A 14,385-nucleotide genomic window follows, 5' to 3' on the forward strand; every position below is an offset into this window, starting at 1 on the left:
ATATACAGGTAGTCCCAGGATGTTGCGACAAACTTCTAGAGGTTATAGAGGATGTCTTGAGGAACAAATCGAGGGTAGAAACCCATGTCCAGAAACGTTATCCAACGACGCTACGTAGCGTCGAAGTTATAGGCGCTGTCGCCTACCACTAGGCAACCACTTCGGCAGCAAACGTGACTTCCACACACACGGACACAGGAGGAAAGTCTCACAATGTTGTTTGTTATTCTGTGACCGCGACTGACTGCCATGATCGCCAGTCGAGATGGAGGAGCTAGCTGCAGCGTAAAAAGCCCTGTCTCACGCGGATGCGATGCTCTATTGCCTTGGTGGATGACAGTTTCGTACACGGCACGGATTTTCATCTGCAGTTTACTTTTCTCCTGCATACAGAAAAACATTTAACATTTTAGATGGTTCCAGGAGAAAAATAAACTGTGGATGGAAACCCTTGTCTGAAACGGTCATCCGCCCTGGCAATAGAACTTCGCATTCGTAGGAGACAAGGCCTTTCTACGCAGCAGCTAGCTCCATCTTCTCCACTGGCGATCGTGGCAATCAGTCGCTAAGACTAACAAATAAGATTGCAAGACGTTCCGTCTACGGTCCATCAGCGTCGAAGAGGTGGCTTAATGGTAGGCTCTGGGGCCTGTCTCTTCGACGCTCTGTAGCGTCAATGGATGACGTTTCCGAACACGGGTTCCTATCCTCGATTTGTTCCTCAACACACTCTTTACAAATCCTCGACGTATGTCGCAACATTTCTGCTACACCCTGCATATAATCATTACGACAGTGGTTCATGTCTTGTGTTGTGATGATGAATCAAAATATCCGTATCACTAAATTATAAATGTCACAAGCAGTGTGTTAATTGTTCTAATTATGAGTAGTCCACTTAAGATACAAAACCATTCACGGCAAAAGCACACTATTTCACTTACCCACGTGTAGTAGTAAAATGCTGTAATTGGTTTTCGTCTGTCATCTTCAATGTATACCGACAAGCCAGCGAGAAAAGCTGGCCAAAATAATGCGGTTGACCCGTGATAGCCGCCAAGTAAATATCTGAAACAAGAAAATAAATTTTTTAACATCACAAACTGGTAATTGGGCAGTAAAAGACAGTTTTGGCGTATGGTAGATATGCAACCTCCAGAAGCGTCAAAGCAAGAAGGAGCTTGTAATGGTACTTGAATTACGTAACCATTATGGTACCTCACCTGAACCTCTCGATACCAGTAATATCCTACTATATTTCTGTTAACTACTTAACATATTTCTGAGACAACATTCAGATTTGATTTCATTTTTGATACATTGATATGTTTATATTGCAATGATATTATTCTTATGTGTATTCGCTCTTTTGTCACTATGATCTTTGACATACTTGTAAAGCTGATTTTTGGGCGCGTAAGCGATAGTTAGTTAGTTGTTAACTTGTTAGAGAGTCGGACGTTGAAAAAGTCAAGTCTTGGACGTCATGTTGGAAAGATGCATATTGTAGTTGGCTTATAAAATGTGAGGAAGATGTTATCAAGTATGTTTTGTATTGTGAAGTGATGTTTTGTGTGTTTACGTCATATTGCAATAAAAGCAATTAAAATGAAGTGAAACTTAAATTCGGAGTGCTGATTATTTTTTTACATCACCATTGTGCTAACTTTGAAAGGTTTCATCTTGAAGAATGTTTTGTGAAGCGCATCCACAAAACTTTTGAATATAGCAGAATAAAACCTAGGCCTCTTTGCATCCGAGCTTGGAATCATAACCACCTAGATTTTCAACGATTGAGCCATGATTTTACGGCGAGACCAGCGTGGGAAACACAAAAAGATGAGTGCCAATTTTTTTCATTATTACATGAAATGACTATTAACCGTGCTCTAATGACACCTGCCACATAATATGACTGTTGTTGCCCGAAAATGCAGTATTTTGCAGCGTGAGCAACACCACAATCGTTATTAAAATTTTGACCTTTGTTGTGGTAGGGTTGTTAGAAGCTGTAAAGGAGTGCTAGCCATAAAGTTTTAACTATCAAATCGAACAAATAAAGTGACAAACTAACTGTTTTGTTTGATTCGAGGTACAGTTATACAATGAAATACTCACGCCCCAGAACCTTGGCACGTCGCTGTAGGAGCACAATGGCATTGTCCATCGATTAGGAGAAATATCGTCGGGTGCTTAGTTTACGGCAGCGGCAGAAATACTGCAGCTTTGTTAGGCCGAAGGTGATGACTTTTTTGTCCGTCTGTATTTGCCTGTCACAGGTACAACATTTCTGCTACTGCTGAAAACTAATTACGTGACGATATTCCTCATTATCAGTGGACAGCGGCATTATGCTTTGCCTTTTCTAGTAACTTGTTACGGTACTGTGCAGCGAGGACTGCAGACATTTACCCGAGGACGAACAAAAGAATTAATTATATCACTTATTTTTTAGAAGTGTTAATTAAAACTTTCCGATTATTCCACTCATGTACCTCAAGGAGTCAGGATCATTAATCTTAAGACATTTACTAGCGAGGCGCTAGGAGTCAACAGAGCTTACCATTATGCACCATCGCATATGAATCAATTAAATGTTATTTACACTATTAGTACTATTTAGGTTGCCTGGCGGAGGGCAGGAGGGCATGGCGACGAAAGGCGGGTACAGGTGTCGCATTCATATCACGATTCGTCTCCTTGGCATGCTCACTCTAGCAAGTGGCACCACACAGTCTACAAAAAAAGAGACGCACCACGGGAGAATTATCCGGATGGGACGGAAATCCGTAGAATGTACACTTACAGACAAACAAATGATTAGACTTTCACAAAAATTGGAAGGTTCATTCAAGAAAAGGAGCTTCAGAAGTTGAGCAAGGCAATTTTGGATTGGTCCACCTGTGGCCATTATCCAAGCAGTTACGTATTCGGCTTGGCATTGCCTGATAAAATTGTTGGATGTCCCCTTTAGAGATATCGTGCCAGATTCGGTCCAACTGGCAATTTTTTTTTATTTGTGTCAATGGTCTTCTGACTCGTTTGATGCAGCCCACTACAAATTCCTATACTCTGCCAACCTTTTCATCTCAGAGTACCATTTGCAACATACGTTCTCAGTTATTTGCTGAATGTATTCAAATCTCTGTCATCCTCTACAGTTTTTCTACAGCTCTCTCTAGTACCATAGAAGTAATTCCAGATGTCATATTATCCTGTCCGTTCTTGTTGTAAGTGTTTTCCATACAATTGTTCCTTTCTTCGTCTATTCTCTGGAGAATCTCCTCGTTCCTCCCCTTACCAATCCACCTAATTTTCAACATTCTTCTGTAGCACCACATCTCAAATGCTTCGCTCTTCTGTGCCAGTTTTCCCACCGTCCATGTACCACCATTGTACAATGCTTTGCTTCAGACGTACGTTCTTGGTAATGTCTTCCTCCAGTTGAGGCCTATTTTTCATACTAACAGACTTCACTTGGCCAGAAAAGTCCTAGCGCTAGACTGTTTTTCATGTCCTCCTTGCGCTGTCTGTCACGCGTTATTCTGCTATCTACGTATATTGTGATCACCAGTTCCGATGTTAAGTTCTTCGCTGTTCTCATTTCAGCTACTCTTCAATGGTTTCATCTTTCTTCGATTTACTCTCAGTCCATATTCTATGCTCATTACACAGTGCTTTCCCTTCAACACATCCTGTAATTCTTCTTCATTTCCACTGAGCATAGAAATGTCATCAGCATATCTAATCACTGACGTCCTTTCACCACGAATTTTAAACCTACTCTGTAACCTTTATTTTATTTACGTCATTGCTTCTTCGATTTATGGATTGAACAGCAAGAGCGAAAAACTACAACCCTGTCTTATACCTTTTTTAATCCGAACACATCGTTCTTGGTCCTACAGACTTATTGTTAGCTCTTGGTCCTTGCACATATTGTATATTTCCCGTCTTTCCCTATATCTTACACCTATTCTTCCCAGAATTTCGAACATCTTGCACCATTTGACATTGTCGAACGCTTTTTCCAGGACGACAAATACTGAGATTGTGTCGATTTTTCTTCAGTTCCGCTTCTATTATAAAGCGGAATCTTACAATTGGCTCTATGCGTTCAATGTATTATTTCCACATATCCGCTCCCTTCTAGAGGCATTTAACAGTGGAATTCCCATTGCAATCTTAACGTTATCATCCTTGCTTTTAATTTCAACGAATGTTGTTTTGACTCTTCTGAAAGCTGAGTCAGTCCTGCCGACAATCATTTCTTTCTCGATTTCTTCACATTTTTCTTGCAGAAATTCAATCTTAGCTTCGTTGCACTTCCTATTAATTTCATTCTTAACAGACTTCTATTTCTGTATTCCTGAATTATCCTAAGCGTTTTTACCTCCTTCTTTCGTCGCTTGACTGAAGTGTGTCTTCTGTTCCTATGGTTTCATCACAGTTAACTTCCTTGTACCCATGTCTTTCCTTCCAGCTTCTGTGATTGCCCTTTTTATAAATGTCCATTTCTCTTCAAATGAGTTGCCAACAGAACTACTCATTATCACAGCATCTATATCCTCAGGTAAATTCACGCGTACCTCTTCAATGCTTCATATTTTCGTATCCCACTTCTGTGCACATTGATTCTCTATGGTTAGTGTCTTAAACTTCAGCCTACTCTTCATCATTACTAAATTGTGATCTAAGTGTATATCTGCCCCTGGATACGCCTTACAATCCAATATCTGATTTCGGAATCTCGGCCTGATCATGATGTAGTCTAATTGAACTCTTCTCGCATCTCCTGGCCTTTCCCACGTATCCCTCTTCTTCATGTGATTCTTGAACAAAATATTCGCAGTAAGTGACTGAAAATTACTGCAGGACTCGATTAGTCTCGTTCCTATCTCATTCCAACTACCAATCCCACGCCCTCCCGTAACCATGTCTTCTACTTGTTCCCCTACAACCACATTCCAATCAGATATTATTATTGGATTTTCATCTCCATTTACGAACTGAATTATCCGGTCAATATCATCATACGCTTTTTCTACATTTTCGTTTTCTGCTGGCGACGTAGGTATGCATACCTGAACTAATGTTGTCGGTGTTGATTTGCTGTCGATTCTGATGAGAAAAAGCTTATCACCGAACCATCCTTCTCTGCCCTGCATTCCTATTCGTAACGATAACGCTCCCGCTATACCATTTTCTGCTGCTATTGATAATACCCTATACTCTTCATCTTTCCATTTCACTACTCAAGAGGACGTTGTTATCAGGAGAAAGAAAACTGGCGTTCTACAGATCGGAGGGTGAAATGTCAGATCCCTTAATCGGGCAGGTAGGTTAGAAAATTTAAATAGGGAAATGGATAGGTTAAAGTTAGATATAGTGGGAATTAGTGAAGTTCGGTGGCAGGAGGAACAAGGCTTTTGGTCAGGCGAATACAGGGTTATAAGTACAAAGTCAAATAGGGGAAATGCAGGAGTAGGTTTAATAACGAATAAAAAAAAATAGGAATGCGGGTAAGTTACTACAAACAGCATAGTGAACGCATAATTGTGGCCAAGATAGACACGAAGCCCACGCCTACTACAGTAGTACAAGTTTATATGGCAACTAGCTCTGCAGATGACGAAGAAATTGAAGAAATGTATGACGAAATAAAAGAAATTATTCAGACAGTGAAGGGAGAAGAAAATTTAATAGTCATGGGTGACTGGAATTCGGTAGTAGGAAAAGGGAGAGAAGGAAACGTAGTAGCTGAATATGGATCGGGGGTAAGAAATGAAAGAGGAAGCCGCCTGGTAGAATTTTGCAAGAGCACAACTTAATCATAGCTAACACTTGGTTCAAGAATCATGAAAGAAGGGTGTATACATGGAAGAACCCTGGAGATATTGACAGATTTCAGATAGGTTATATAATGGTAAGACAGAGATTTAGGAACCAGGTTTTAATTGTAAGACATTTACCGGGGCAGATGTGGACTCTGGCCACAATCTATTGGCTATGAACTGTAGATTAAAACTGAAGAAACTGCAAAACAGTTAGGAAGTTAGGGAGATGGGATCTGGATAAACTGACTAAACCAGAGGTTGTACAGAGTTTCAGGGAGAGCGTAAGGGAAAAAATGGCAGGAAGAAATACAGTAGAAGAAGAATGGGTAGCTTTGAGGGATGATGTAGTTTAAGGCAGCAGAGGATCAAGTAGGTAAAAAGACGAGAGCTAATATAAATCCTTGGGTAACAGAAGAAATATTAAATTTAATGGATGAAAGGAGCAAATATAAAAATGCAGTAAATGAAGCAGGCAAAAAGGAATACAAACGTCTCAAAAATGAGATCGACAGGAAGTGCAAAATGGCTAAGCAGGGATGGCTAGAGGATAAATGTAAGGATGTAGAGGCTTATCTCACTAGGGGTAAGAAAGATACTGCCTACAGGAAAATTAAAGAGACCTTTGGAGAAAAGAGAACCACTTGTATGAATATTAAGAGCTCAGATGGAAACCCAGTTCTAAGCAAAGAAGGGAAAGCAGAAAGGTGGAAGGAGTATATAGAGGGTCTGTACAAGGGCGATGTAATTGAGGACAATATTATGGAAATGGAAGAGGATGTAGATGAAGATGAAATGGGAGATACAATACTGCGTGTATAGTTTGACAGACCACTGAAAGACCTGAGTCGAAACGAGGCCCCGGGAGTAGACAACATTCCATTAGAACTACTGACGGCTTAGGGAGAGCCAGTCCTGACAAAACTCTACCATCTGGTGAGCAAGATGTATGAGACAGGCGAAATACCCTCAGACTTCAAGAAGAATGTAGTAATTCCAATTCCAAAGAAAGCAGGTGTTGACAGATGTGAAAATTACCGAACTATCAGTTTAATAAGTCACGGCTGCAAAATGCTAATCCGAATTCCTTACAGACGAATGGAAAAACTGGTAGAAGCCGACCTCGGGGAATATCTGTTTGGATTCCTTGGAAATGTTGGAACACGTGAGGCCATACTGACCCTACGACGTATCTTAGAAGAAAGATTAAGGAAAGACAAACCTACGTTTCTAGCATATCTAGACTTAGAGAAAGCTTTTGACAATGTTGACTGGAATACTCTCTTTCAAATTCTGAAAGTGTCAGGGGTAAAATATAGGGAGCGAAAGGCTATTTACAATTTGTATAGAAACCAAATGGCAGTTATAAGAGTTGAGGGGCATGAAAGGGAAGCAGTGGTTGGGAAGGGAGTGAGACAGGGTTGTAGCCTCTCCCCAATGTTATTCAATCTGTATATTGAGCAAGCAGTGAAGGAAACAAAAGAAAAATTCCGAGTAGGTATTAAAATCCATGGAGAAGAAATTAAAACTTTAAGGTTCGCCGATGACATTGTAATTCTGTCAGAGAGTAGAGAGGATATAAAATGTAGACTGGCAATGGGAAGGAAAGCGTTTCTGAAGAAGAGAAATTTGTTAACATCGAGTATAGATTTAAGTGTCAGGAAGTCGTTTCTGAAAGTATTTGTATGGAGTGTAGCCATGTATGGAAGTGAAACATGGACAATAAATAGTTTAGACAAGTAGAGAATAGAAGCTTTCGAAATGTGGTGCTACAGAAGAATGCTGAAGATTAGATGGGTAGATCACATAACTAATGAGGTGTTGAATAGGATTGGGGAGAAGAGAAGTGTGTGGCACAACTTGACTAGAAGAAGGGATCGGTTGGTAGGACATGTTCTGAGGCATCAAGGGATCACAAATTTAGCATTGGAGGGCAGCGTGGAGGGTAAAAATCGTAGAGGGAGACCAAGAGATGAATACACCAAGCAAATTCAGAAGGATGTAGGTTTAAGTAGGTACTGGGAGACGAAGAAGCTTGCACAGGATAGAGTAGCATGGTGAGCTGCATCAAACCAGTCTCAGGACTGAAGACCACAACAACAACAACCCATACCATATCTATATGTTGCATTAACTTTTCCTTTTTCATATTTCCTAGTTTTCCTACCGCGTTCAACTTCTGACATTCCACGTCCCGAATCGTAGAAAATGATCCTTGCGTTGGTATTTTAATCTATTTCTCCTAGTCCCAGAGATCCGAATGGGTGACTAGTTCGGAATCTTTCGCCAATGGAGAGATCAACATGACACTTTTGAGTTACAGGTCACATGTCCTGCGGATACACAGTATGTGTCTTTAATGCAGTGGTTTCCATCGCCTTCTCCATCGGGCATTATCCTGCTAAAGTGTAAGCCCAGAAAGGCTTGCCATGAAGAGCAACAAAGCGGGGCGTAGAATATCGTCGACCTACCGCCGTGCTGTAAGGGTACCGCGTACGACAAGCAAAGGGATTCTGCTATAAAATGAAATGGTACACCATACCATCACTCCTAGTTGTCGGACTGAACGGCGGGCGACAGTCAGATCGGTATCCCGTCGCTGTCTGGGGTGTCTCCAGACACGCCTTCGGCCTGTAATGTCACTGAATGGAGTAGAATTGTCTTCAGTGATGAGTCCCGGTTCGAGCTCAGCCCCGATGATCATCAAAGATTTGTCTGGACACGCCCCGGACAACTGTGGGATACCATCTCGTATGTCGGCCGCCATACGACCCGACAACCAGGAATGATGGTGTGGGGTGCAATTGCTTTTCATAGCAAGACCCCCTTGGTTGTCATCCGCAGTAAGTTTACAGCACCCCGTGACGAAACGCACCGCTTTTAGTTGGACCTTCTCGATCTCTTCTGTCATTTGGTAAGGATTCCATATTGGTGAACCATACTCAAAAATTGGTAGAACAAGCGCCTTATGAGCCACTTATTTCGTGGATTACATTTCCTTAAGATTCTTCCTACGAATCTCAGTGTGGCGTCTGCTCTCCCTACTATATTGTTTATGTTTAGGTCGTTCTGGATAGTTACTCCAGGATATTTATCGGTAGATACTGTTTTCAGCAATTTTTCATCAATAATCTAGTTGTACAGTAGTGGATTTCTTTTCCTGCGTATGCGCAATATGTTGCATGAATTTACACCCAGGGTCAACTGCCAGAGACTTGCTCCATTCATCAGTCTTCTGTAGGTTATTTTGCTATTCGATACTGTCTTCTAGTGTTGCTACTGTATTATACACAACCACATCATGTGTGAACAGTCTTAAGGAGTTTCCGACGCTTGCTACTAGATCGTTACATACATAGTAAACAGTAATGGTCCCATCACACTTCCTTGGGGTGCTCCGGAAATAAGCTTTACATGTTCCACACAGAACGACATGTTGAGTTCTATCTGCAAGGAATTCCTGAATCCACACGCAAATCGGGTCCGATTTTCGGTGAGCAGGTACTTCTTTCTGTAGACGATGGCTTTGGACGCCAGCAAATGCCTTCCTGATGTCACGGAACACGGCGTCAACCTGAGCGCCGTTGTCTACAGCTCTTGTGGACTTCATAGAGGAACAGAGCAAGTAGTGTTTCGCAACATCTCTGTTTGCGGAATGCCTTTTGATTTTTATAGAGGAGACTTTCGTTCTCCAAAAACATCATCATTTTTAGTGCAAAATAATTCTATAGCAGATTGATGTCAACGATATAGGCCTATAATTACGTGCATCTGTCCTACGACTCTTCTTGAAAACGGGAATGACCTGCGTCCTTTTCTACTGTTGGGTACCCTTCTTTGTTCCAGCGTATTAGGGTAAACCGCTGCTAAAAGGGGAGCAATTTCTTTCGCATAATCTTTGTAGAATCTTACGGGTGTCTCACCTGGTCCTGATGCCTTTCCACTACTAATCACCTGTAGTTCTTCCCTGTCCGTCCAACGGTTATCTCAATATCTGCCATTCCGAGGTTCATACGATTACTCAAAGGAAGGACCGAGTTTCTGTTTTCCGCAATTAAATAATTCTCGAAGACCGAATTCAGCAATTCGGCCTTCTCGCTGTTATCTTCTTTTTCGGCTCCTTTATGATCACTGAGTAACTGAATAGATAATTTTGACCCGCTTACTAATTTTACGTAAGACCAAAGCTTTTTGGTCATCAATCTTCTGACTGGTTTGATGTGGCCCGCCACGAATTCCTCTCCTGTGACAAACTCTTCATCCGACTGTGGCACTTGCAACTTACGTCCTCAGTTATTTGCTGGAAGTATTCCAGTTTTTGACTTCCTCCACAGTTTTCACCCTACACAGCGTCCTCTAGTACTACGGAAGTTATTCCCTGATGTCTTAATACATGTCCTCTCGTCCTGTTCCTTCACCTTGTCAGTGTTTTCCACGTATTCCTTTCCTTTCCGATTGTGCGCAGTACCTCCTCATTCCTTACCTTATCATTCCACCTAATTTTCAACATTCGTCTGTTGCACCACATCTCAAATGCTTCGATTCTCTTCTCTTTCGGTTTCCCCACAGTCAATGTTTCACTACCACACAGTGCTGTGCTCCAGACGTACATTCTCAGAAATTTATTCCTCAAATTAAGGCCTATATTTGATACTAGCAGATTTCTCTTGTCCAGGAATGCCTTTTTTGCCAGTGCTAGTTTACTTTAGATGTTCTTCTTTCTCCATCCGTCACTGGTTATTTGACTGACTAGGTAGAAGAATTATTAACTTCATCTACTTCAAGACCATGAATTCTGATGTTAAGTTTCTCACTTTTCCTATTTCAGCTACTTTTCATTATTTTCGTCTTTCTTCGATTTACTATCTGTCCATATTCTGTATTCATTAGGCTGATCATTACATTCAGCAGCTCATGTAATTCTTCTCCACTTTCACTGAGGATAACAGTGTCAGCAGCAACACGCATCATTGATAGCCTTTCACCTTGAATTTTAATTCCACTACTGAATCTTTCTTTTATTTCCATCATTGCTTCTTCGGAGTACAGATTGAGCAGTAGGGGCGAAAGACTACATCCCTGTCTTACACCCTTTTTAATCCGAGCACTTCGTTCTTGTTTGTCCACTCTTACTATTCCCTCGTGGCCCTTGTACATGTTGTATATTAACCATCTATCCATATAACTTAAACCTATTTTTCTCAGAATTCCGAACATCTTGCACCATGTAACAATTTCGAACGCTTTTTACAGGTCGACAAATCCTATGAACGTGCTTTGATTTTTCTTTAGTCTTGGTTCTATTACGTCATAATTGCCTCTCTCGTGCCTTTACCTTTAATAAAACCAAACTGATCGTCACCTGGCACATCCTCAATATTCTTTTCCATTTTGATGTATATTATTATTGTCAGCAGCTTGGATGCATGCGGTGTTAAGCTGATTGTGCGATAATTCTCGCACTTGCCAGCTCTTGCAGTGCATGATATTTTTCCGAAAGTCAGGTGGTATGTAGCTAGACTCATACATCCTACACACAAACGTGAGCAGTCGTTTTGTTGCCACCTTACCCCATGATTTTAGAAATTCTGATGGAATGTTGTCTATCCCTTCTGCCTTATTTGAACTTAATTCCTCCAAAACTCTTTTGAGTTCTTACTCTAATATTGGTTTCCGTATCTCTTCTAAATCGACTCCTCTTTCTTCTTCTATCACATCAGACAAATCTTACCCCTCATAGAGGCGGCTTTCAATGTATCCTTTCCATCTACCTGCTCTCTCCTCTGCATTTAATAAAGGAATTCCCGTTGCGCTCTTAATCTTAACAGCCTTGCTTTTAATGTCACCGAAGATCGTTTTGACTTTGCTGTATGCTGAATCTGTCCTTCCGACAATCATTCTTCTTCAGTTTCTTCACATTTTTCATTGAATCACTTTTTCTTAGCTTCCCTACACTTCCTGTTTATTTCCTTCCTCAGCGACTTGTATTGCTGTATTCCTGAGTTTCCCTGAACATTCTTGTACTTTCTCCTTTCATCGATCAACTGAAGTATTTCTTCCCTTCGCCACGGTTGTTTCGCAGTTACCTTCTTTGTACTTACGTGTTTCTTTCCAACTTCTCTGATGGACCTTTTTACAGATGTCCATTCATCTTCAACTGTACTGCCTATTTAACTTTCCTTTATTGCAGTATAACCTTAGAGAACTTCAAACGTATCTCGTCATTCCTTAGTACCTCTGTATCCCAGTTCTTTGCATATTAATTCTTCCTGACTAATGTCTTAAACGTCAGCGTACTCTTCATCACTACTATATTGTGATCTGAGTCTATATCTGCTCCTGGGTACGCCTTACAATCCAGTATCTGATTTCGGAATCTCTGTCTGACCATGATGTAATCTAATAGAAATCTTCCTGTAGCATCCGGCCTTTTCCAAGTATACCTCCTCCTCTTGTGATTCTTGAACAGATTATTGGTTATTACTAGCTGAAATTTATTACAGAACTCAATTAGTCTTTCTCCGCTCTCATTCCTTGCCCCAAGCCCATATTTTTCTGTAAATTTTCTTCCATTTCTTTCCCCTACAACTGCATTCTAGTTCTCCATAACTATTAGACTTTCGTCTCCCTTTACGTACTGCATTGCCCTTTCAACATCCTCATATACTCTATCTCTTCATCTTCGGCTTGCGACGTCGACATGGATACCTGTCGGTGTTGGTTTTTTGTCGATTCTGGTAAGAACAAGCCTATCATTAAATTGTTCACAGTAACACACTCTCTGCCCTACCTTCCTATTCATAAAGAATCCTACTCCCGTTATACCACTTTCTGCTGCTGTTGATATTATCCTATACTTTTCTGACGAAAAATCCTTGGCCTCTTTCCATTTCGCTTCACTGACCCCTACTATATCTGTATTGAGCCTTTGCATTTCCCTTTTCAGAGTGAAGCCGTTTCGCAGTCATTATGGAGAGGACGCTTCGTCAATTTGCTCATGTTGTATACTATATAACTACACTAGAATAAAGGGGGTTTTGTAGAGTAAAATAAGAAGACAAATGTCAAGCACATATTTCATGCTTAGGTATATACACATAATCAAATAAGATAGCAATTCTATGCAAACATCAAATGTCATAAACACATACATATTTCCGTGTATTGACATGCAACATGCATCGAAATAATGAGCTACATCTTCTGCCACGGGATATAGAGTTTGAGACGAAAGTCTCAGTAAATTGATCCATAATGTTTCGCAGAAACTATAAACACAAGGCTGCCAGCTCAGTCTCCGGTCGAGTGTGTGTGCGCGTGTGGAGGTCCTGTTCCTGCATATGAGTCGATTCCGTTTCGTTAAAAGTTTTTATCTCTCGTGGGAAGTCACCAGCATTGATCTTCTGATCACCTAGTATCACACTAGGTGTTCTTTGAGTATTTTGAGTAAACATGTCTGCAATGGCTACTGAGTTGTCACACAGCCTGCACGACTCTGTAAGATTTAATATTACTTTTGTACCACAGTAACGTGGATTTTCAAAAACACTGGTGAGTTGAATTCGTGAACAGAGAACATTACAATGCTAACATGTTTACATCTACTTGAATTTAGAGTAAAAGACATACGAAAAATGGATATGTACTCCTACTGAGACATTTTCGTTAGAAAGTACTCCACCACATTGTCTGGAAATGGAAGAATAAAACGATTCAAATCACAGAAATGTAGTACACTACACCGACACGTATATGCAGGAACATAGATGATGCTTAAGTGATGCTGACTGTTTAGGTGGAGCCTGACGTTTCATAATGGTGATGTAACCGCGCCAATCGCTTGTTGCAAACTGAAATTGTACCTATCGAAGGTATACATATTTATTTCACAATGCAGTGTTGATAACTACATGAAAAAAGTGTCATCGACGTATTGCTGCTGTATCTGAGGGTCCGGAACCTAATGTTAGTATCTTGCTAGAACAGAAGATTCTTTGCGTGTGTTGAACGGACATGTTACCACAACTCTATGTGGAACCAATAACTAAACTAGTAACACTGCACTGATCACACGACTTACATCACTTTTTAGGTAGTTGATGGTCTAAGATAAATGCTACTAATGTACGATTACCATCTTCAAGGTTTATTCGCTGATTGAGTTTCACCAGCTTTGAATCAATGTATACTTCGACCAGAACATCTCAATGTTCAAGACGAATTGTCTTGTGGTGACGTCACCATAATTTGTCAATCATGTAAAAATTTGTTCGGAAAAGTGACAAGTGGACTTTTCGTATGAGTTTCCTACAAATAACGCTGAAATTCCTGTTGAGTGATGTTGGCTATATATACACTGAAGCGGCAAAAAACTGGTGTAGGTATGCGTATTCAAATACAGAGAGCCGGCGGGGTGGCCGTGCGGTCTTACGCGCCTTGCCACGCTTCTCGCGTCTACTCCCGTCAGAGGTTCGAGTCCTTCCTCGGGCATGGGTGTGTGTGTATTGTCCTTAACGTAAGTTAGTTCAGTAGTGTTTAAGACTAGGGACCG

At 40.9% G+C, this 14,385-nt stretch overlaps 1 protein-coding gene across 1 annotated transcript in view; it reads right to left on the reverse strand.

Moving 5' to 3' along the window:
• LOC126254329 (uncharacterized) overlaps nucleotides 1-14,385 on the reverse strand; it is a 182,448-nt gene that overhangs the window by 80,098 nt on the left and 87,965 nt on the right. The window contains exon 3 of the mRNA XM_049955303.1: nucleotides 945-1,068. Within this exon, the coding sequence (XP_049811260.1) occupies nucleotides 945-1,068 (124 nt within the window). The remainder of the gene's footprint in view (nucleotides 1-944; nucleotides 1,069-14,385) is intronic.

Source organism: Schistocerca nitens, chromosome 1 (assembly GCF_023898315.1).
Source record: "Schistocerca nitens isolate TAMUIC-IGC-003100 chromosome 1, iqSchNite1.1, whole genome shotgun sequence".
NCBI classification, from domain to species: Eukaryota; Metazoa; Arthropoda; class Insecta; order Orthoptera; family Acrididae; genus Schistocerca; species Schistocerca nitens.